Source organism: Trachypithecus francoisi, unplaced genomic scaffold (genome assembly GCF_009764315.1).
Source record: "Trachypithecus francoisi isolate TF-2019V2 unplaced genomic scaffold, Tfra_2.0 Lachesis_group9, whole genome shotgun sequence".
In the NCBI taxonomy this organism is placed as follows: Eukaryota; Metazoa; Chordata; class Mammalia; order Primates; family Cercopithecidae; genus Trachypithecus; species Trachypithecus francoisi.
Window position 1 is genome coordinate 17,964,234 of NW_022681474.1, and position 24,995 is coordinate 17,989,228.

General features: G+C 41.0%; 1 protein-coding gene across 3 annotated transcripts in view; it reads right to left on the minus strand.

The window, feature by feature from the left end:
* Positions 1-21,619, minus strand: part of ITGA8 (integrin subunit alpha 8) — a 215,194-nt gene extending 193,575 nt beyond the window's left edge. For all 3 annotated transcript variants that reach the window (XM_033208788.1, XM_033208786.1, XM_033208789.1), the window contains exons 1-2: positions 21,334-21,619; positions 20,535-20,668 (exon numbers count right to left, since the gene is read on the minus strand). In XM_033208788.1, the coding sequence (XP_033064679.1) occupies positions 20,535-20,668; positions 21,334-21,542 (343 nt within the window). In that variant the 5' untranslated portion in view covers positions 21,543-21,619. The remainder of the gene's footprint in view (positions 1-20,534; positions 20,669-21,333) is intronic.
* Positions 21,620-24,995: the final 3,376 nt, after the last annotated feature.

Sequence of the window (24,995 nt, forward strand, 5' to 3'; positions counted from 1 at the left end):
TTCACAGCATCCATGCCAACATCTATTTTTTTAAAGTTTTTAAATTATAGCCATTCTTGCAGGAGTGAGGTAGTATCACATTGTGGTTTTGATTTGCATTTCCCTGATCATTAGCGATGTTGAACATTTTTACATATGCTTCTTGGCCATTTGTATATCTTCTTTTGAGAATTGTCTATTCATGTCTTTAGCCCACTTTTTGATGGGATTGTTTTTTCTTTCTGATTTGTTGAATTCTTTGTGGATTCTGGATATCAATCCTTTGTCAGATGTATAGATTGTGAAGATTTTCTCCCGCTCTGTGGGTTTTCTGTTAATTCTGCTGATTATTTCTTTTTCTGTGCAGAGGCTTTTCAGTTTAATTAAGTCCCAGCTATCTATCTTTCTTTTGGATGCATTTGCTTTTGGGTTCTTGATTACAAGGTTTTTGCCTAAGAAAAAATGGTATTTGGCTAGGCACAGTGGCTCGTGCCTGTAATCCCAGCACTTTGGGAGTCCAGGAGGCAGATCACCTGAGTTCAGGAGTTAGAGACCAGCCTGGCCAACATGGTGAAACCCTGTCTCTACTAAAAATCCAAAAATTAGTTGGGCGTGGTGGCACATGCCTGTAGTCCCAGCTACTGGGGGGCTGAGGCAGGAGAATCACTGGAACCTGGGAGACAGAGGTTGCAGTGAGCTGAGATCCCGCCACTGCACTGTAGCCTGAGAGATAGAGTGACAATGTGTCTCAAAGAAAAGAAAAGAAAAGAAATGGCATTATATTTTCTGTATTTAGCAGTCTATATTTGTGTTTTACCCTCAGTTTTACGTTTGAGAGAAATATCCATGAATAGATAGATGGCTAGTTAGCTAGATACATAGATATGTAGAAACATAGATGAGTGAATGCATAGAAAAAGAGATGATAGATAGATACATACATACATAGATCAGTCTACCTCATTCTTTTTAACTCCTGTATAATATTGCATCCTATTGAATAATAGTCTACATTTTATTTATCCAGTCTATTTACATATGAACATATATGGATTTTTTTTTTTCATTTTTCCCACTTCTACTCTGAGCTCTGAATATTCATATACCCACCTCCATGTGCCTATGTACAAGGGTTTCTCTCTGGCACCCAGACTAATGACATTACTGGGTCATAGAGAACGATCATACTCATTTGATCAGACATGCCCACTGATCTCCAAAGTAGCTACAATTTTATGTCCACTAGCAGTGTGGGAGTAAGGGATTCTCAACTTTTGTTATTATAGGAGGACTTTTAAATATTTTCCAGTCTAGATGACCATGGAATGATACCTCATTTTGTTTTCATTTGCATTTTCTTGACTTTTAGTAAGGCTGATCTTCTTTTCATGTTTGTGGACCATTCACTTTTTTCTTCTGTGAAGTGTCATTTTATATTCTTTGCTCATTTTCTTGTTTAGTTATTAGTTTTATTGATTCATAATTCATATATTTTTGGCTACTGATTCTCTTTCCCACATAAATGTTGCAAGTATCATCTTCCAATTTTTTTCTAGTCTTTTAACTTTGTTAATTGGGATTATTGTCCATCCGGAATTTATTCTTGTTTATACAGTGGCAGAGATATTTTTCTTCTTTCAATATGAAAAGTCACTTGCTCCCACAGCACTTACTGAACAATCAATCTCTTCTCAGTGATTTGCAGTTCCACCTCTGCAATAATAAAACCTGACTTGGTCCAAGGGGCCAACATTGTCTGGCCCCTGATTGCTTCTCCAATCTCAGTGCCTCCTGCCTTCCCACGCTCCTCAACCTGCAGACACACCAACTTCCTGTCCTGTGAACACCCCCAGCGTTTTCAGTCTTGCCATTGCATTTCCTCTTCCTGGAACACTCTTCCCATAGTGCTTCACTTGGCTGCCTTCTTCGCATTACTCAGATGAGAGTATTGCATGCTATTGCAATAAACATGCAAATAAGATGTTGCATACAGTAAGCATGCAACCAAACCAAAGATAGTTAGCTGGGACTTAATTAAACCAAAAAGCTTCTGCACAGCAAAAGAAATAATCAGCAGAGTTAACAGAAAACCCACAGAGCGGGAGAAAATCTTCAAAATCCATACACCCAACAAAGGACTAATATCCGGAATCTACAAAGAACTCAAACAAACATCAAGAAAAAAATAAACAATCCCATTAAAAAGTGGGCTAAGGACGTGAATAGCTCCAGTACCACATCCTCAGAGACACATGCCCTAAGCCACTGGTTCTGTCTACTCATAGTCATTCACTCCCCCATTACCACTTTACATTTTCTTCATAGTACTTATCACTATCTGAGATGATCATGTTGGCATGTTTACTGCAATAGTATACAATACTATGTAGGAGTTAAAAATCTATGTTTTTATATAGGTATCATCTACCCTTTGAGAATATACCTAGTTTTCACAGAGATGTTGTCTGCTTCACCTCTGCATTTTACAGTGCCTAAAACATAGTAGATCATCAGTGTTTGTTGAATGAATAACCAAGTTCCCCTCTATTCATTCAAAAGTTTGTCAAGGGTACATTGTTCAGTATGATCCCACTTTTATTTAAAAGTCAAATATTCTATGCCTGGATGTGTATGTGTGATTGTTATTGTGCTTGTGTGTGTCTATACTGACCCTAACCTATGAGTCATGGTTGTCTTGAAAGCAGGGAATATACAGGTGTCATTGGCTTTTATATTTCCATGGAATACATTTCTGTATCATTTGAGCTTTCACTGTGAGTATTAGTACATCTATGATCTGAAAAAGGGAAAACCTAAAGATAAACTGAAAAGATCTGTAAGTCAACCCAGGGAGTTTAGATGGGTGGTGTCAATACAATTGATTTGACACATCCTCCATTTCTGGCCTTTGAAGTGATCTCTCTGAAACTGGCAGCTTTTGGTTCTTTTTTTTTTTTTTCCATGGGAATATGCATTTCAGAGGAGGACTGAGGGGATGTGGAATATGGTTCACACATGTGCTGTAAGCAGATTTTTCTAATCTTCTAGCATAGTGAAATGAGAGGAATTACACCAAGTGAAGAGAGATCACCCTAGGACAGGAAAGGAAGAGTTGCAATTGACACAGGTGTGACCAAACATTTTGGCAGACAGGATAATTTTTAAAAACTATTTATAAAGCCCTCGACCCCATAGAGAAAACAGTAGGTTTCCCTATAACCTTCAGTCATCACTTTAAATTTGTCTCCTTGGAAATTTTCTTAAAGCAGTTGCAGGAGCTACCCAGACATTTTTAATCAGGAAAAGGGTAAAAGAAATCCTTAACCATTTGTTTATAATTTTTATCATAGTCAAATTTATGCTGTAAAAGTTCCTAATTGGAACTAAGCATCCGAGAACAGGGAATACTCATATGTAAAATTCAAAATAAAATAGCCGTGGCCAGAGAACTCCTTGTCTATGAGAAACAAATCCAAGAAAAGGATCTGGATTGATTTTTATATCACAGAAAATTAAACTTCCAAATGCATAGCTCCCAATACTCCAAAACCACTCTGAAAACCTTTTAAAGAATATCACACTAATTCACTTTTCCTTATGATGTTTGAGAGATGTGTTATTTTTATTAAATGATTATTTCATGATTTCTATCATGTATGCATACTATATAAAAATATGTTCATGCTTACACTCACATTAAATAATTTTCTTGTCTTTACCTCAAAGATCAAATATAAATACACTGCCTTCCACACTTGATTTTTTTTTTTTTTTTTTGAGATGGAATTTCACTCTTATCACCCAGGCTGGTGTGCAAATGGTGCTATCTTGGCTCACTGCAACCTCCACCTCCCGGGTTCAAGCTATTCTCCTGCCTCAGCCTCTCGAGTAGCTGGGATTACAGGTGCCCGCCACCATGCCCAGCTAATTTTTGTGTTTTTGGTAGAGATGGGGTTTCACCATGTTGGCCAGGCTAGTCTCGAACTCCTGACCTCAGGTGATCCACCAGCCTCGGCCTCCCAAAGTGCTGGGACTATAGGCGTGAGCCACTGCGCCCGACCCACCTGAAGATCTTGATCCCACAGCCTGAGCTCTGGGTATTGATTGGGCTTCCTTTCCATTTGGTTTAACTTTCTTTCTGTTCCCTGTTGAGTCTCATTCCATGGCCTTCTTTCAGACATTTATTTTGTGAAATTCCTTATTTCCTTGTTTGCCAACTTGTTCAAATCACTCCTTAAAAGACTGTTTTAAAATGTAGGGCTCAAAACTCTTATCTTTTCAAATTGAAATTCTTTGAGATTATTGTTTCAAAATTTTCAAATAGTGCCAAGTAACAAAACTTGCATAGATAATTGTATAAGGTAGCAAGTGAAAGGCCATTAGGATCCAACTCCCTGGACCTAGTCACTGTTCAGTTTGGTAAACTCATTCAGAATTTAAGAAGCTTCTAGACTATTCCTTTAGTTCATAGTGAAATAAACTACTCTTTCCTGGAAATCATGAAACTTCCCTTTTAAATTATTTGTTCATATCACTATTTAAATATTCAGTTTCATATATAATCAAATACTATAATAAAGCTAAGTGAGTTAAATGCATACTTTTAGAGTTTTAATAATCATTTTCATAAATATGGGTTTGTAACAGCAACAGTACAGACTGTATTACAGTATGGCTATTGTATAGTTTTCCTGATCTGGATGAGAACATAAATGTTGCGCTGTAATTATTTTCATGTCTAGACTGTCTTCCTTAAGAACAGAGATCACATTTCTAACTTCCTGTCTTGAATAACCCATAGTGCCTACCCAGTGTTCGTCAGACATTTGCTAGGTAGTAAATACGAATGGTTTTCCACATCACATACTCTCATTCAGAATGTTTTTCATATATAAATTGACTAAGTAGTATGTATGATTTGGTCAGGAAATACCTATGGATTATACGATGCAAGCAATATTTTGGATACAATGCAAGGGAAATTGGGAGTTGAGAAATGAAAGAATTATCTCTTCCAAGGGAAAAGATAAGTTATCTATGCCAGATCAGACTAAAAACAAAAACAAAACTCCCAAGTATGAAACAACAGTGTGAAACACAGAGCTGGTTACAGTGGATTCTATTGATCGAGACAACTTTGACCTCATCTTCTACAACCCACTTCACTACATCCACACAGGCTGGAGCAGGTTTTTTCTCTCATCTTTCCATCCCAGAGACAGACATGCATGCATAGGCGCACTCAAACACACACACACAAGCCACTCTTCAGCTCCGACCTTTCATATTGTACTCTCTGAAAATCCTCCCCTACCACACAAAAGTCCCCCATTCATTCAAGCATAGGAGTCCTTATTTTGCACATCTGAAGCCTTCTTCACTTTCTGCTGTTACAGCACTTAAGCCCAGATTAGAAGAGCCAGGCACTAGTATCCCATCAAAGTTGAATATTGTGAGATCAGGGGATGTCTGTCTTGTTCATTATTTTTACCTAATATAATGGTAACACCATTAACGCAGCCAGAATCTTGGAATGCATCCTTGACGATCCCCGATCTTGCACTCCCAAATTTCAATGAGTCATCAATTCTTGTTGATGCTTCCTTTTGTTATCTCCCAAATCCATCCAATTCTTTCCATCCTTGTCACCACTTTCCTAGTTATGGTCATCATTTTCTTTAGCCTCCACTGCTGTGACAGCTTCCTGACCAGTCTCCCTTCCCCCGCATTGCCACCTTCAAACCCATTCTCTATCCTGAAGTCAGAGTTGTTTCTCAAATGCACCTATTTCTTAGGTGCACGCTACTGCACTTGCTAATTTTTTTGTAGAGATAGGATCTTGTTACGTTGTCCAGAGTTGTTTCTAAAATCTCAACCTTTCTCAAAGAAACCCTTCCCATGCCAGTATCATCTTTGCTACTCTCAACCACAGTGGTTTTCTTTCAACTTTCTTCATACTTGAATCTTTCATACTTTCTTTCACCTCTATATTTTTTTCACACTTGGAATAATTACCTAGGATCACTTATCATAGTTATGTACAGCCAGGGAAATGAGTACTCTCAGTACGGCTTCAATGTCAACTCCTGATGGCCAGGAACACAGCATGCTTCTATTTAGTACCCAATCGTTTATTTGCTTCAAGAAGTAATGAAAACCTCTCAGCACGGGCATCTCAGGAAGGTGACTCACTGACATAAATTTCTTCAAGATGACCTCAAAGGAGTGCTTTTAAATACAGGATATGATTGGGTTTCATGATGAAGGCTGTATACATTTGCCTCCCAATAACACTTGAAAATGTATTTACACTACCTCCTCTTACATGGTCTTATATTTCTGAGAATCTCATGTCTGCTGCCAAAAGATATAGTAAAGGGTTCCAACCATTCACCTAACAGAACAGTTCATATTATGTTTTATTGTTGTTGTTGTTGCTGTTTGTTTGTTTTTTTAAAGTCATCATTCCCAATGTTACACAAAATAGGCACTGCAGAATTCAAATCTTCTGTTTCTGTAATTTATCCTTAGAGAAGATTAACACTCAAGAGGAGATTATTCTGTGGGAGATCTTCTTAAATCCTACCCCAAACAACCGTGCTATAGTCTGAGCAGAGGCAAAATGTTACTTATCCAACTTACTGCCTGGTAATCCCTATTATTTCATGACTCCACTTACTCTGCCATTCTGTCACTACTCTTTGAATTTCCTTTTTCTCCCAACCTTCTCTTTGACCTCCTCAACCATAGATGGTGACCTTGCTTCTTATTTCAATGAGAAAATGTAAGCAATGAGAAAAGATCATTTTCTTCCTCCTGCCATCCAATCCAGCAGCCCATTCTCGGTTATTTCCTGGCTCTGCCTGCCCTCCTTCCACTGCAGATGAACTGCATTTCTGCTGCTCTAAGTCCAATCCTTCCATTTGTATAAGAATCCCCTCTATTCCCCTCCACTCAGAAATTTGTTCCTAACTATGCTCTCTCTCTGTCTCTTACAGTCATCTGAACCTATTAGACTATGATCAAGCTATAATACCTTCTTAATGATTAAATTTCTCTGGTCCCATTTATAGCCAAACTTTAAAAATGGCTACACACACTTACTCTGTTCCATTGGCCATCTCCCATTCTCTCTTGACACACTCCACTGCAACTGGATTTTTCAGTCATCAGTAACCTTCAATTGTCAAATCACATGTTCCAAGTTTCCACCCTCATTTCACTTCACCTCACAGGACTTTCTTTACTGGCTTCATGGCTTTCTTTTACCTAACTGGTGGCTCCTTCCTTGTGTTTTATACACATCCTCCTCAAATCCCCAGTGTTTCTGTAAATGTCGTGGTGCTCCAGGGCTCAATCTCAAGCTTGTTCTCATCTCTTTGCTGCTCTTGTCTCTTGGCCTCTCTTTGCCTCCCTCGTCTTCTCTTCATCCACACTTACTCCCTAAGTCATGGCCTTAAATATTAACTTTGTATTCAGACATCTTGCCTGAGCTCTGGGTTTATTTATTCAAGTGCCCATTTGACATCTGCTGGGAGGTCTAATAAGCATCTTAAATTTCACATATCTGGACTCAACCCTTGGTATTTCACCTAAGACATGCTCTTTACCCACTGTTCTGTAAGTCCTATTCCTTCAGTTACTTAGGCCAAAATTTCCTCTTTATTTTCCACTCTTTATCTGACACATAATGATAAGCTACTAACTGCATTTCCAAATAAATCCCCAAACCAACCATTCCTTAGCTCTCACTGCTACCACTCAATCTCAGCCATACTTGCCTTTCACTGGAAAGGGAACGGTCTTCTACCTAGTCTCCTTGTTTGCTTGCTTCTGCTCTTCCTTGTCTGTAGTCTATTTTTCAACAAAAGCTAAGCTGATCCTTTTTTTTTCCCTCCTGTCACTCACTCTGTCAGGCTGGAGTTCAGTAACACAATTAGAGCTCACTGCAGCCTCTAACTCCTGGGCTCATGTGGTACACACACATCAGCCTCCCTAGTAGTTGGACAACAGGTGCACACTACTGCCCCTGCTAATTTTTTTACACTTTTTTTGTAGAGATAGGATCTTGCTACACTGCCCAGACTGGTCTCAAAGTCTTGGTGTCAAGTGATCCTCCTGCCTTTGTCTCCCAAAGTGCTGGGATTACAAATGTGAGCCCCCATGGCTGACCAAAACTGATCTTTAAAAAAACATGATTCAAATTATGTTACTTCCTTACTCAAAACCCACTATTGGCTGCCTACCACTCTTAGAATAAAATCCCAAGTCCTGACCTTGGCCATGAAGATACTATACCATCTTGCTTATACCTGGCCCTCTGGCCTAATTTTCTATCACTCTTGCCTTGACTTGCTTTTCTCTAGTTCAGCAACCTTTCTCCATTTCCCAAGCACATCCACATCTCCACACTCCAACACTGACACTCCTACAACCTAGAACATGTCTCCCTTGGATACCACCTGGCTCCTTTCCTCACTCAAGTTAGGCCCTTGCACAGATATCACCTCCTCAGTGAAAGTTCTTGTGACCACCTGTGGTACACAAAATAATACCGCCCAAGAGGGCTACATCTGAATCCCCAAAACTGACAATATTAAGCTACATGGCAAAGAGGGACTGAGATTGCAAATAGAATTAACGTTGCTAATCAGCTGACCTCAAAATGGTAGATTATCTTGGATCATACATGTGGATCTGATGTAATGATAAGGATACTATCAGGTAGAAGAAGGGGCCAAAAAAGGAGATCCAGAGATATGGCAGTGGAAGATTTTGCTACTTTTGAAAATGGAAAGGAGCCCTGAGCCAAGGAATGTGGGTCACCTGTAGGAGCTGGAAAAGGCAAGGAAATAAATAGGTTCTCCCAAGAGCCTCCAGAAGGAATGCAGCTCTGCCAACACCTTGATGCTAGCCCAGGGAGACCCATTTTAGGCTTTGACTTCCAGAACTATAAGATAATCAAGGCTAGGTGCAATGGCTCACACCTGTAATCCTAGCACTTTGGGAGGCCAAGGTAGTTGGATCACCTGAGGTCAGGAGTTCAAGAGCAGCCTGGCCAACATAGTGAAATCCCGTCTCTATTAAAAATACAAAAATTATCCATGCTTGGTGGTGGGTGCCTATAATCCCAGCTACTTGGGAGGCTGAGGCAGGAGAATTACTTGAACCTGGGAGATGGAGGTTGCAGTGAGCGTAGATCATGCCACTGCACTCTGGCCTGCGTGACAGAGTAAGATTCCTTCTTTAAAAAAAAGAAAAGAAAAAAGAAAGAAAGAAAGAAAGAAAAAAGATAATCAATTTGTGTTGTTTAAAGCGACTAAGCATGTGGTCATTTGTTATAGTAGCAATGGAAAGCAAATGGCCTGCTCAAGCTAAAATAAATGTGCGCGCGCACACACACACACACACACCATTCTCTGTCCTCTTGACCTTTGCTTTCTTTTCCTCCACTTGTCGCTGGCTGTTACTATGAACCCCGTCCAAAGGGGCAAGACCTTAGGCTTTGTTCGTGGACATACTTCCACGTCAAGAACAGCATCTGCCTGTGCAGTGTTGCAAATAGTAGCTCCTGAAACTTAATTTTACCGTTTGCTAACACTAAGCTTGATTTTCAACTCTCTTTTTCACTCTTAGATGACATTTAATAAGTAAAAGTGTGTTAAAGTGTGTTATGATTTAATAATATGTCACCTGCGGAACCACAGTGAAAGGAAGAAGATCATCCAGTCTCCCAGGTAATCTTGGTGGTAAAAAATGGATAATCTATCACAGGAGTAGAGAAACAAAAAGAAAAGAGAAAAAAAAAAAACCCAGTGGAGACCAGGTGGAACAGGTTGGGGACTCAGTGTTGGTATAAAAGTCTCACTCAAATCTTTGAATCTATTCACAAAAACATCCTCTCCTTGCCATGTGTCTGTTCATAGGTGAAGGGGTTGAGACTGTCTCCCCCAAATAACTGTGTATTTGAACTACCTGAGTGTCCTAAAAACATGTCCTGCGAAATAAAATTAAAAAAAAACCACACAGTTTTAATCACATTTCCCAAAGATAATCTCTTTGTGTTCGTTTCCTTTCTCAGGCTCTTTTAAAAATGGTAGATATAATTTTGATAGGTGCAGATAAGTAAAGTTTTCCATAGTTAAACAGATTGGCCTAACAAACCTCCTAGGCATGGTTTGGCCTAAAAAATATGTCAAATAATAAATGTCAATTCCAGGTGGAAGCTGTAACAGACAGTGTGCAATTGGACACACCCTTTTCCAATTAGGGGGATCTCAGACCCATGCCAATAAGGAATCTCCATGAAGCTGGGTCCCTATGTGGCTTGAACTGGCCAAGCCTCCCTATCAAATCACACTGAATATACGGTGTGAGCAAGAAATAAACCTTAGATACTTTAAACCAAAGATACAGGGTCATGTGTTTCTACAGCCATTTGGGTCTGCTTTGGCCTCATAAATGTGAGGGGAACTAATGAATGTCAACAAAGGTTCCATCCTATGAATCCAATAGGTTGCCTTCGTTTGTGAATTCTTAGTGCATTTTCTAAGAGAATATGCATTGTAAGTGTCATAGAACGGGAGCAAATGCAGTCATTTGCAAACTCATTTGACATAAAACTTTTTTTTGTTCATTTTTGCACAAAAGAATAATGTGCAAGAGATTTTCAGAAACACTGCTCCAGCTTTCATTCTGTCAGTTCTCTTTCCTGAAACGTCTCACTTTTCTCTGCTCAGCTGAGATTGTAAGCAAGTGTGTTGACATACTCTTTACTTAGTAAACAGACATACCTTTACAGAACATTTACAAACCTTACTTGGGACTGAGTAGAATGGTGCACCCCAGAAGACATGCTCTAGACACATATATAATGTTTTAAAGAAAAGAAAAATCTCATTATTGTACATAACAGAGCAAGAACTAAACACCAATTCATGCTATGATTTTTGATACTACTTCATGAGTTTATCTGGATGTCTTGACTCTATCCAATGCCTTCCATATTTTAAGGTCTATGGGATTATCTGGACCTATGGTCACTCTTGATTTCTTTCCTATGGGCTCTTATAACAAGTTTTGTGAACTGATTGCAGTATAAATAGATTGTGAATTAACTTCTGGCAAGCTCGTCTTATTCAGACACACTCAAAACTATTCTACACACAAACAGCTCTTGAAACTGCCATGTCAGAGCAAGTCTATATTTCTATCTTTAAAGATAATCTAGAAAGAAAACAGGTGAGACTTATACTGCATCTTCTTATTTTTACACATATTGTTACTGAAAATACCCTTGGTCTTTAGTATTTTAGAACCTATACCTTATATAAATGAATGCTTTTCTAAACCAGTCAAGCATCTGCTCCCAAGACAAGAGAGGGAAGAACTAAGATTGCCATCTTCCAATCCAGAGCTTTAATTCTGATCTTTTATTTATTTATTTATTTATTTTAGACGGAGCCTTGCTCTGTCACCCAGGATGGAGTGCAGTGGTGCCATCTCGGCTCACTGCAAGCTCCGCCTCCCGGATTCACGCCATTCTCCTGCCTCAGCCTCCCGAGTAGCTGGGACTACAGGTGCCCGCCACCACACCTGGCTGATTTTTTGTATTTTTAGTAGAGACGGGGTTTCACCGTGTTAGCCAAGATGGTCTGGATCTCCTGACCTCGTGATCCGCCCGCCTCGGCCTCCCAAAGTGCTGGGATTACAGGCGTGAGCCACTGCGCCCGGCCTGATCTTTTATTGTTAATCTTTACAGCACTTTAGTGAACTCACTCATTTCATCTGGACTTTTTGTGTGTTTAATTTTTTCATTATTTTTCCTGATAATAAATAAATACTTGTTCATGGTTTGACAACAAGAAAAAAAAAATGCATGAGAAAGAAAAGTCTTAATCACATTTCCCAAAGACAGTTTCTCATTACAGTTTCCTTCTTATACTCTTTAAGAAGTTGTAAACACAATTTTGAATTTTATGTTTTTTATTTACCATTGAAACAAAAGCATCTTCTCATATTAATCTTCTTTGTAGACTTCATTTTTAATGGTTATATAATATTTAATTGTGTGCTTTTATGCCCTAATTTGATTGACTATCCACATATAGGCTATTCAAAAACATTATTTACTTAGGGTTGTATCCCTTTTCTTTCTTTTTGAAAAAGGATTTGTAGCTACTTTAGAATTAATTTCCGAAACATGTATCCTGGTGGGAACTGTAGAAGGAGAGAAGCCAGAAATATCAGAAAATCATTCTGGAAGATCAGATGTCCTGGGTGGGTAAGAAGGCAGGAGGACATGGTGCAGGGTGTGTGGCAACATTTGTGTATGCAAGAGTTGTTTGCTGCGCTCTAGAGAGACAAGCTGTACTGTACTGTGTGGCACTGTGATAAAGAGATCAGTTGTGTAATCAGTGAGGCAAGAGGGGGCAGGCATAGGCTGGAGACATCCGGGGAAATCACAGGCTCTGACAACTGAGACAACTGGAGTAGAGCTACAACATGGCCACAGGAGATTTACTTCCACTGCTATACCTGGGGTAAGATGCGTATAGTGTGGGCCGGGTCGGGTCCTTGAATAAACCTATTCCTGTAGCAGTGGTGTGTGCCCTTCTGTCTGGTGTCAGTATGTCCTGGAAATTAGGGCAGGCTGATACAGGGTTTTTTGCAATATCATATTCAAATCTGTGTCCATATGTCAAATGTCAGAGCCGAAGAATAAAACTGACCAAATGTTTCTAAGTAAATGCCCTGTGGTGCCATTATACTAATTTTGATAGCTATGATCAGGTGTTTAAAGTGAGCTCTCTTCCGTGACTACCAGTGAGGAAGTTTTGTGCCTGAATTTCATCAGGATATAGGAATGATACAAGTCATTGCATAGATATTCTTATGCAATGTGTTTGCATTCGCACTCTTCTTATCAAACACATTCGGAACGTATGATCCTTTATTTAAAGAATGTTAAAGAAGTTCCTACATGATGATCTGACTAACCATTCAGCCTTACTTAGGAGCAGTGACCTATGCTTCTCAGGGATATGTGACTTTACACCCCCAGGTATTGTTCTATCAGATCCTCCCATAGCCTAAAAGCTTATTGCCCACGGGCTCAGAGCAACAGCCACAAAACCACATTGAATCATCGTATCAAATATATAACTCTCTTGCATTCTCCATAAAGGATTTTTCTCTTCGCCTTTTGTTTGTATTTATTTATACATTTATTTACATATTATATTAATATAGATTTTTAAAATATATTTATAAAATCCACTTTTGGTGATCTACAGCATCATGGGTTTTGACAAATACAGGCAGTCATGTATCCACCACCACAATCGAGATACAGAAAGTTCCATCAACCCTCCACCCAAAATATTCCCTTCTATTACACCTTTGGAGTCAACTCATGTCTTCCACTCCCAATGCCTGGAAAGCACTTCTATAAAGACTTATTTTCATAATCTATACCTTAATTTTACGAAAGAAAGAAAGAAAGAAAAAAAAGAAAGAAAAAAAGAAAGAAAGAAAGAAAGAAAGAGTAAAGAATCACTTTCTTCAGTGTTTATGAGTCTAGGAAAGTTTCTCAATTGGCAGAACCGCGGGCCAATACACTAAACACCACAGACCTAAACTCTGACCTTTCAGCAGGGTTGAGGTGGAGTTCCACTCCTTCCAGACCATCTAATGACATTCATCTAAGAGCTGCCCACCTGAATTCTACAGCAGTCCATAGCTGATGTATTAAATGTATTTGGTTTTAAGTATAAATCACTTAGTCACAATTCGTTGGCATATCTTAAATCTCCTTATCATGTAACCTAGAATTGAAACTACTTTAATCTATTATAGGATTGCATTATGGAGGAACACCTTGCTTTATGCAATAAATATGTTATTTGTAAACATGTATTTAAGCCGAATTTTGAAAAATAAAAATTATTTTAAAATGCTTTGAACATGCTTGCTGGTTAAAGGATGAATGAGTGTTTTTTTAATAAAACCAATAATTAGTCTTCCAACTATCTTCCTCAAAAATCAGTGTTCAATGGCCGGGCATGGAGGCTCATGCCTGTAATCCCAGCACTTTGGGAGGCCAAGGCAGGTGGATCACTTGAGGTCAGGAGTTCAAGACCAGCCTGGCCAACATGGTGAAACCCTGTCTCTACTAAAAAAAAACAAAACAAAACAAAAAAGTCACACAATTAGCTGGGCATGGCGGTGGGCACCTGTAATCCCAGCTACTTGGGAGGCTGAGGCAGGAGAATCATTTTAACCTGGGAGGTGGAGGTTGCAGTGAGCTGAGATTGCGCCACTGTACTCTGGCCTGGGTGACAGAACCAGACTCTATCTTAAAAAAAAAAATTCCATGTTCATGTACTGGCATGGAATCCATCAGGGCACCCTTGAGCTGAGCTTTTTTATAAAGTTGGCAACTCTCTCCATCAATGCAATTCCCAGATACAAGACTTGTTATACACTAACAGGTAAAGTTTGAATGTGTACATCTCAACCTGTCAGCTTAAATGTGAAAGTGCATTTTTCCTTTCAGAATAATTTCAAGACTATTTCAAGTTAATTTCAAGCCATTTCTCCCAGCATGCTGCAGAGGCTACATAGAATATTCCTGCCAAGAACCTGGAAGCCTGTTCCCTCACACAGACTTCCAGTTTCTTGAAAGAATTTTGCAGATTTAACAACGGGCGCCTAATGCTCGTACTGCTCAACTAGCCATACAGCAGATCTGTTTCCCATTTCTAGTTGGAGTTTCAAGGACTTCCTTTTTCTAATTGCTTCCTCAGTTGCTATGGGCTGTAGGGACTGCTGCCTCCTCGCGTCTCATACCAAGGTTCAGTTGTGTTCTGTTGCATGAAGTCTGAACTAACAGAGATAAATGTTGGGATGATGGTTGCCTTTGTCATGCCAACATATCCAGGCATAGTAGCCATCATGAATTGTTTCTAGAATCATAAATAAGACATCCAGCTTATAAACTACCTTTGATGACTCAATTGGATCAGCACATAGCAGAGGAAGATTTCTGCAAATACTGTGGTGTGTGCGTGTGTGCACACACTGCTTCTTTTTTTCTGAGTAGCAACACTTACTTTCATTGTGAAGTCTTGAAAAGAGGAGGTTATCTTTGGGCTTCCCTCTTCCCCCACCTTTGTAACCTTCCAACTGAACTTACTTGAGCACAGACTTCTCCTGTCCCTGAGTCCTGTCCTATTTATGTTATTTCCTGTGTCATTTACTTGGGTAGCTCTAACCTACATTTTTCTTTTCTTTGTTCCTGAACAAAAACTGATTTCTTTCTGGGGAAGCTAGAAAGGCAAGACTTATGCAGCCAATATGTTTCCCAACCCTCACATGAGAAAAAGAGCACACCCAGCACTATCAAAAAAAAACCCTATGCCAGTCGCAGAACCAGACGCTTTAAGCTGCTTCTCATTGTGGGATCACTCAACACAAAATGAAACAGACCCCCCCAAAACAAAGGCTTCCGGTCTCCCGCAATTCCAACAAAAACCTTGTCATTCCAGAGCTCTGAAATATCCTAACCAAACTGTCTTCCATTTTAAGTTTTCTTTTCTTTTCTTTTCTTTTTTTGACACAGGGCTACTAAGTTGAAACCAGGCAAATTCTGCTAGTTTTTCTCAGATGATTTCCAAATCTCAATGGCACCTCCTACCTCTTCCTGTCTGCTTTTTATGTGGGCTCCTCATTGTGACTGGTTCCCAGCTGTATTGCTTCTCTATCATTATTAGTACTTTGATGATTATCATCATTAATTAGCACACATCACCTTTTCCCTCAAACATTTTACTTGAGCATTTAAAACAATCAAATACTTGTATGCTATAGTTTGGAACTATGTTGCAACTTGCCCTTCAAACATTCAAATACTTGGTGCTATACTTTGCAACTATGTTGCAATTCGCTCTTCATTATTCCAAAGGTGAGGGTCCCTTTCATTGTCTCATTCATTCTCCCTTTAGCAGAAGGGTTGTAACCTAATATTCTTTAACCCATGCATTGGTTTGGAAAATGTAGGAGAAAGAAGAAAGGGAACCTTGGAGTAGACACAGAAGTGAGAGGCATGAATTAGGCAGATGTGGTATTTTAAGCTGTTTAAGACATGGCACATAGTTTAAAGAGTTCCTGAGACAAAAGTGAAAGAAATCAATTTGGTGATAGGAGGAATTTTCTTCTATTGAAGTAAACAGGGAAAGACAGAAGGGAGACGAGAGAAGTGCTTTTTTTGGAACCCCTCGATTTTGTACAGAGCAGGAAAATTATCAACTCTTTTCACCTCCCCCACCAGCATATGCTTCTGGTAATCATTCATTACACATTCTGGGCTAGTGCAAGCTTCCTCTGCTTTTGTATGTATCATGAGAAATGTTAAAAAAAAAAATCAAGTTACATGATAAGGTATAAAGAAAATAAATCATGATTATTTCATGGAAAAAAAAAACTGAAAGGCAGTTTTTAGAAAATGAACATTGACCTTAAATAAATGGAGGAACAGGATCTTCACTGGACTCTGGGACTCAGTTATAGGGCTGTCTCCCTCAGAGTCTAAGCTGAGAGAATTTACTTGGTTACCAGAGCAGAATACCCAATTGTAGACACCCCGGGAACCTGAACAAGTTGAAACAACTTCATTGAAAGGTCAAATTTACTTAGGATGTCTTGAATTCAGATGTGGTAGTAAAAGTAGGGTAAAAGACCAGGAAAGTCACCAATGACTTGACAGATGAATATTTGCAATATACATATTTATGCCTGACACATCACACTCCATTATGCAGATGTCAATTTGGGGCCACTATTCAGTTAAGCAGAGAAATTGTCTTCCTTTTTTCGGGGGGAGAACAATACATTCATGGCACTGGGCAGAGAGTAACTCAGGAGGCAGCTTATCAGAGACCGTGAAGGGGCATTCTGTGGGAGTCTGAGCAAACCAGGCGCAAATGCGACCCACCATTCCCACCAAGACAAATCCTGCTTCTACAATGCTTCTGCCAAAACTGTTTATCCTTTTCAACCCTTCTCTGGAGAATCATTTAAAATGGAATTGTAAAGCCACTGTTGGAGTAGGGGAATGGAGGAGAGGGAGGGAAGGTGAATATAGCCTTCCAGAGCTCCTTGGGGGCTTAGTCATAATCCTGAACTTGCAGTGTATCAGGGTCAATCCTCTCCCGATTTCTGGAAGGAAGGCAGGGTGAAGAAGAAGGCTGTGAACTGGGCAGACCTCTATTCCAGTCCTGCCTCTACTGCTTACCACTGTACGGTCTTGAGTATACCTTTGATGTTGGTTTCCTTACTTACAGAATGAGTTTTACATAGTAGTTTTGATTTGTTTTATGTAGTAGAAACAATGTGTGTATAGTGTCTGGTACATAATAGCAATGTATAAATGGGATGCCTCTGGCAACACTGACTTCAGGACCCAGAACCAGTGATGTCTGTTTCCAACTCTCATCTTTGGTTTTAACATTCCACGTTGTCCACAAAGCTGATGTTCTGATTGGAAATAGCTACTCTGGCTTCTGCTGTGCCTTCTTCACTTGCACAGCTTTGCGTCAAGTAGCCGCCACTGCCAGTTCCACTGTCTGAGGGTATAAGGATAAAGCAATTGGCACAGATGAAGTGTAGAGAGTGAGCAACCACTTGGTAGCAAACACCTGAGCCTTGGCGGTGGCTTCCTTCCCCACACCCGTTTTCAGGCCATTCCCACTGGCAATCAAGGTTTCTGGGCCCACAGTACCCCCTGATGGCCGACATGGGGAACTTTCTTTTCCCAACAATTCCTTTCTCCTCTCCTAGTGGAACCTCCCTGTCTTTAACAGGTCACAGCGTTGTTCACTCTGTCATGGACCATTCATTTCTCACAAACTTGTGTAGCCTTTCCTGCCTTGCTTTTTAAATTTCCTGTTCAATTATTTCAGGAACATCTATTTTTCTCCCTCCTTCTTTCCCTCACTTTGTTCCATTTATGATTTCTGAAATTATTATGATTGTAGTTGATAAGTATAATAGTAGGATTAGTGCATTCATCTATTTATCAAGTAAACCACTATATATTTGGAAGTAAAATAAAACATAGTGTGGAATGAGCAGCTTCAATCTCTAAAGCCCTTTGAGATATCCAGACATTTTCCTAACCTACACAAAAGAGGACATTGTCTTTCTCCAAGTAACACTGATCTTTTCTGTACATTATTTTTCTATTTAATTGCCAAATTGTTCTAGTTTGTCCCCTACTGATTTACTGCAAATATAATTCAGCTACAATAAGGGTTAAGTGCATTCCTGTGGGCTATTCTGGAAACTAAAGCACATCTTTCAGCATTAGTTCTCTATGGGAGAGTGAATTCAAGGCTTCAAGCAATTGCTTTAGAATGAACTTGGAAAATATTACCTATTGTAATTTTTTTTTTTTTTTTTTGAGATGGAGTTTCACTCTTGTTGCCCAGGCTGGAGTGCAACAGCACTATCTTGACTAACTGCAACCTCTCCCTCCTGGGTTCAAGCGATTCTCCTGCCTCAGCTTCCCAAGTAGCTGGGATTACAGGCACCCACCCCTACACCCGGCTGATTTTGTATTTTTAGTAGAGATGGGGTTTCACCACGTTGGTCAGGCTGGTCTTGAACGCCTGACCTCAAGTGATCCACCTGCCTCGGCCTCCCAAAGTGCTGTAATTACAGGCATGAGCCACCGTGCCTGGCCTACCTCTTGTAATTTAATATTGAAATTTTTCAGTAGGAGTGGTCAATTTTTTTTAAAATTCATAGTTGACGTCTAGATTCTCTGGTTTTTAATCTATTGGCCTATGACATCTATTGGGATGAATACTTACAAAGTAAGTCAGGTGTAACTTATCTGGGCAGACACTGATTCTTCCTTTATTAAAAGAAAAATATACTAATCAGATCCTGATTTGATATGTTATGAGACTATACAAGAAGACTATTAAATTCTTTTCCAGGACCATAAATTGCTTCTTGGTGAAAACACATCAACCATGTCTCAAAATATAAATACTTTCCTTAATGTAAATTCAAATAATGTCAATGATGTCTTTATTTGGCCTGGGCTTAAAATACTTTTAAAAATACAAATGATTTGGGTATGAATTATTAAAATGGCATTAATTTTATGTTTAAATGTTTAATTCTTCTGATTTAGGAAGCTTATTCTTAAACTAGAGAGCAGTAGCTAAAAAGCATCTGAAGTCTTGATAAAATAACTAATTAAAAGATTTCTGTCACAAATTAACAGCAAAAGGTTTAATCTTCCTGGTTGCTAATACTCAAATTTAAAAGTAAAAGCTTATAAAAACTGGTATAAAATAACAGAATTATTTAATAAAATGATAAGCTATTGTGACCATATAGAGACAGGCATGATAAAAATATAATTTTCCAATGCTTTTATAAAATACTTTCCTAATTTGGTCATAATTCAAGGTAATGCTTGCATAGTATGTTTTGCTTTGAAATATTTTCATATTTATGGGACTGAAATTGTTTTATCCTTTAACAAAAAAGATACAAATTAGTTATAGTAACAGGTAAATATCAGCCAGCCAATTTCATCGAAATTCTGTGAAAATATTCTGCATAAATTCTATATACACACTAATCAAACAATTAAAAATCAAAGAAATCAAGTATGATGTCATAAAATAGTTGTGTGATGCAAAAGGTATTTTAAATGATTATTTATCAAGGACCATTATTCAAGCTGATATATTCGCGTTTTTCTGGAAAGAGATATTTGCTTTCTGATAATATATACCTTTTGAATTCATAAAGTTTTGGTGGTAAAAATTAAAGCAGTCGATGTTAATGTTTTTGAAAGCATTGCATTTAAATTATTTTCTCAGGCTCTAAAGAGAAAACACTAGAGAAAACATAACCAGACTGAATTGTTTAAAATGTATTTTCCCTTTAATTAAATAAGAAACATCTGTCTAGGGATTTTGGAAATGAATGTAATCCATCCACACTCTGCCTGGACTAGTTTGCATCCAATGTCTAATATTTTGAAAGAAAATTCTTTCTTTCTGTAAAGAATTAAACAGCAACACGGAGAGATGTCTGGGTCTGGGGCAGCTAAGTCCTGCCTCCGGAGCTTGAACACTGGAAACGCTAAAGAGCTCTCTTTTTCCACATCTGTCCTTGAAAAGCAACCAAATTGTCTCCACAGTCAAAGTTAGGACGTAGCTTTTGTATTTCTCCAAAACATCCACTCACCCTGCAAATGCTCATTCCAGAACGGTAAAGAAACAGGAGTTGCCAGGATGCATCCAAACACTCAGGGTCAAAATAGTGTCCTTTCTCTAGGGTTCACTAAACATCTTCCTTCATTTAACTCAGAGTTGAAAAAACTGATTTCTCTAGAGACCCACACAGCCACAACACGGACACATCAGACAAGCTGAATGAGCACCGCACCAAGACAGCGGGAACTCTTCTCTGGGATGACCCTGGTTCTTCCAAACCCAGGCCCGCAGCTTAGAAAGACAAATGTCACTTACTGGTGGTGTCAAACGGTATCTGCCTGCACTGCGCAGACCCCTCCGCGGGCCAAGGACAGTAATAGACCGCTCCCCCTTCCACGATGTCGGGCTGGCTGGTGTTGGCTTTGGGCGCCCCCACCAAGACACTCGCTCTGCAAAAGAGTTGGAGAAAGTTACTCTTTGGGCGCCACAAAAGTGTGCTCATGCACTACAGTCTTTGTAGCCTCCTGCCCGGGGACACTGGGGCAGGTGGGGAGGGCAGGAACGTATTTATGATGAGGACCCAATGTCAAACTTGATTTCCTCTTGGAAACCTATGGGGGTCCGCAGCTTGGTTTGCAAGAGTGCAAACGGTCCTGCTTCTCTAGGTGGAGCTCTGTGGGTACAGTGAGATGAGAGAAGGGGGTGGGGTGGGAGGAAGCCAAAGACAGAGCCCAGCTGCTGGTAGCCGACAGCTCTTGCGCCCAGACGCAGTGGTTACAGGCTCTGCATAAACAGACCGCGCTGTGGTCGCGGTTTTAATTGGCTTTGGTCTTCTGGGTCCCGTTCTCTCCTTTGTGGGATGCGTGCGTCTTGGTACCTGGAACACCCAGGACTTGCGTGTTCTATGCAAGTGGCATGTCTCTAGCTCAAAGTTCACAAGGCACATCTAGCATGGCAGGGGAGAGAAGGGGCTGGTGGCGTGGAGAAAGACGAGACCCCGGGCGGGCGGCAGGACGGGGATCCCAGGCTGCGGGGACTGCGCGGCAGAGCGGCTGGGACCGGACCCCGGAGAGCGTTCGCCCCCGCGCGCACCTCTCCAGCTCGGGAGACTTACCTGCGGGCGTCGGGTATGTGGAAGTCCACAGCGTAGCCGAAGTAGCTGCCCTCGGGGCCGCTGTACACCGTGAGCTTTTCCACGTCCAGGTTGAACGCCTCCGAGGCAGGAGACCACAACATCATCCCCAGAGCGGCCGCAGCGCAGCAGAGAGGCGCGATCAGCGGCGTCCGGCTTCCTCGGGGACCGCGGCTGGCCCCGGGCGACATCTCCCTCCGCCCCGGTGGCTGCTACCCGGGAGCGCGAGCCGAGGACCCCGTCGGGGCTAGCGGCGCGGGTGGAATCTGGCGGTCTCCAGCTGCCCGCGTCCCGGGTCGGTGCGCCCGGCGCACCCGCGGTGACAGTGCCCGGCGTCTGCTCGCGCCCGGCCGCCCTCCCGGCTCGTGGGCTGGCCCAGGCGCTCTAGACCTCCTCCGGCCGCGGGCGGGGACCAGTGCTCTCGCGGCGCCTCCTCGCGGCTGGTCTAGAGCTGGGGACTCCCCGGCAGCTGCGCTGGTGGTGGCTGGAGCGCTGGATGCCTGTTCGGGCTGCCGGATTTCTATTGCAGTCCCATCTCAAGGACAATCAGTTTCGCATCTGTCACCTCAAGCTATTTATTGCTTTAGAAGTAATGCCCCATTTGGAGGGAGAGCTTGCTCCAGTTTCCCTCAAATGCGCAGCTTGGATGGAGAATGTGAAAAGCAACCCCACCACCAGGAGGACAAAGCAATTATCTCTGCATCACCTCTGCAGCCTGACCTCAGCGTTCATGGCTTTGCACGTCTGTGACTGAGAGTTAAAGTTGAAATGCAAGAACCCTGTCCTCCCCCAAGTCCACCACCTCCTGGCAGAGCTAACTCATAAACAAGAAAGCCTGGAGGGTTTTTGTTTTTGTTGTTGGGTGTGTGTGTGTGTGTGTGTGTGCGTGTGGGATTTGTTTTTCTTTGGTTGGTTTACTTTGTTTTGTTTATGTATTTTTTTCTTTTTAGAGATAGGGTCTGTCTCTCACCTAGGCTGGAGTGCAATGGTGCTATCATAGCTCACTGAAACCTCAAACTCCTGGGCTCAAGCGATCCTCCTGCCTCAGCCTCCTGATTAGCTGGTATTGCAGGTGACTCATCACACCTGGTTAATTTTCTAATTTTTTTTTGTTGACGACACTGAGTCTCCTCATGTGGCCTAGGCTGGTCTCGATCTCCTGGCCTCAAGCCATCCTGCCACCTCGAGTTGACTTTTAAAATTTCTTTTCTTTTCTTTCTTTGTTTCTCTTTTTTCTTTTTCTTTCTTTCTTTCTTTCTTTCTTCTTTCTTTCTTTCTTTCTTTTCTTTCTTTCTTTCTTTCTTTCTTTCTTTCTCCTCCTCCTCCTCCTCCTCCTCCTCCTCCTCCTCCTTCTTCTTCTCTTCTTCTTCTTCTTCTTCTTCTTCAAGGAGATGGGATTCTCACCATGTTATTCAAGTTGGTCTTGAACTCCTGAACTCAAGTGATCCGCCCACCTAAGCCTCCCACAGTGCTGGGATTTCAGGGTGAGCCAACATGCCCAGCCCTTGAGATGTTATTCATATCTTTCTTAAAGGCATCTTGGGCATATTAAATGACTTAGTAGTAAATCTCCATCCTGGGTAATTGTGACCAAGTTTGGCGAAGTTAAGAATGTTGGAATTTATAGTTTCCTTTCTGTGGGGGTAGAAGGTGTAGTTCACAGTCTACAGGAGTTCAGACTTCAGTTCTGATCCATGGGTGTTGTCAATCTCTTCCCATGTCTCCTGTGTCTGAGAGGAAGTGAGAGTCGAGTAGCGGGGAGGACACAGAAGAGAAAAGGAGTATAGATGCCCTTACATAACATATGGTCTTTCATTAACATTAAACAAAACAGGTCAGCATGAAACTGGAAGGGGCCGAGGTTAAATAGCGATGACATTTAGAGACAGAAGAGCTAAGTTGTTTCTGAAACATTGTAAAAGTCTCCTCATGTAGGTGGCAGATGTAGATTTAGGCAGGATTTTGAATAGGGGGCTTACATTTGGGCATTGTGGGGGGAGAAGTTCAGGGAAGGTATTAATACTTAGAAAAGACAGAGATTAAATGGTTGTACATGGGACTGGAATAAAAGGGGTGGGTTAGGGAGTGGTGGGAAATAGGGTTGGATGGGTCTGCAGGAAGAGGATCTTAATAACAAGAACATTTACTAAGGCAAAGGGAGCCAGTTCTAGAGCAGAGACAGGACATACCTCCTGGGGTTCCCAAAGTTTAAGGGTGGGGAGTGGGGGTAGTTGTTGGAAGGAAGGGAAAGCAAAGTAGTTGTTGCCCAGATGCACTGGGAGGCTAGGACCTCAAGCTGGTTAACAGAAGGGAGGTCAGGGGAAGGAGACACAAATGCTAAAGAAAAGAACAGGCTCATGCCTGTAATCCCAGCATTTTGGGAGTCAGAGGCAGGAGTATCATGAGGTCAGGAGTTTGAGACCAGCCTGATCAATGTGGTGAAACCCTGTCTGTACTAAATATACACCACACACACACACACACACACACACACACACAAAATTAGCTGGACATGGTTGTGTATGCCTGCAATCCCAGCTACTCAGGAGGCTGAGGCAGGAGAATCGCTTGATCCCTGGAGGCGGAGGTTGCAGTGAGCCGAGATCGCACCACTGTGTTGCAGTCTGGGCAACAGAGCGAGACTCCATCTCAAAAAAAATTCAAGGTGTCTCAAGGTATTTACCTAGAAAAGAAGAATAATGAACGGTAGCAGTGGGGTTAGAACAACAGGTTGGGGAAGTAGAAGGTAAGTTAGCTGCTGGGCTCATTGATTTGAGTTACTAGCCTGGGATTAGCAATATAGATTACAGTTTAGGGAGTGGTCAGTCTGTCCATTGATTTGAGGGTTTATCCAGAGAAAAATCGCTGAACTTACTGAAAAGCTGAACTTTTTGTCTCCCTTACATCAGAACCCACTCAGTAGACTGATTTAAATGTTATATCTTTAACTTGTCTTGCCCCTGTAAAAATAATGCAAATAAATAAGCTATCAAAAAATTCCCTGGCAAATTGTCACATCTGGATAATTTCCTAACTGAATACTCCTTTTCCAGATCAAGACTTAAGAGCAGATGGTAGAAGACTTGCTTCTCATTTTAAAAGTTCATTCACTTTGAACGCAGAGTCTGCTACTCTGATCAAGTTACTGTTGTTCATCAAAGTGGTGTTCCCTTCAGTAAATTTCAATGAGGAATTCATGGACAGCATACAAATAGGAATGTTGACAAGTGTGTTGTACACTGAGGTCAGAAAAATAACTTCAACTCAATCATTTCCTGACACTGGCATGCTGAAATTTGGAAATCTGTCTTATTGCAAGCTGGCCTGAGGTGGATGAGAAATATCTATATAGGTAGAAGGTGATAGAATGATCCTAGACATGCACCTGACCTGTGTGCTGACTTACTAGGTGGAACTAGCTATATATCACACAATGCTTTGATTTGCACAGGGAAGCACATCACCAGGGTATCCCCTGTTGTACCCACTTGCTTACTTCCTTGGCATATTTCTTAACCTTTTTAGCCTTTTTGTTCAAAAATAGAGTGAGAGGCTGGGCGTGGTGGTTCACACCTGTAATCCCAGCACTTTGGGAGGCAGAGGCACGTGGATCAACTTGAGGCCAGGACTTTGAGACCAGCCTG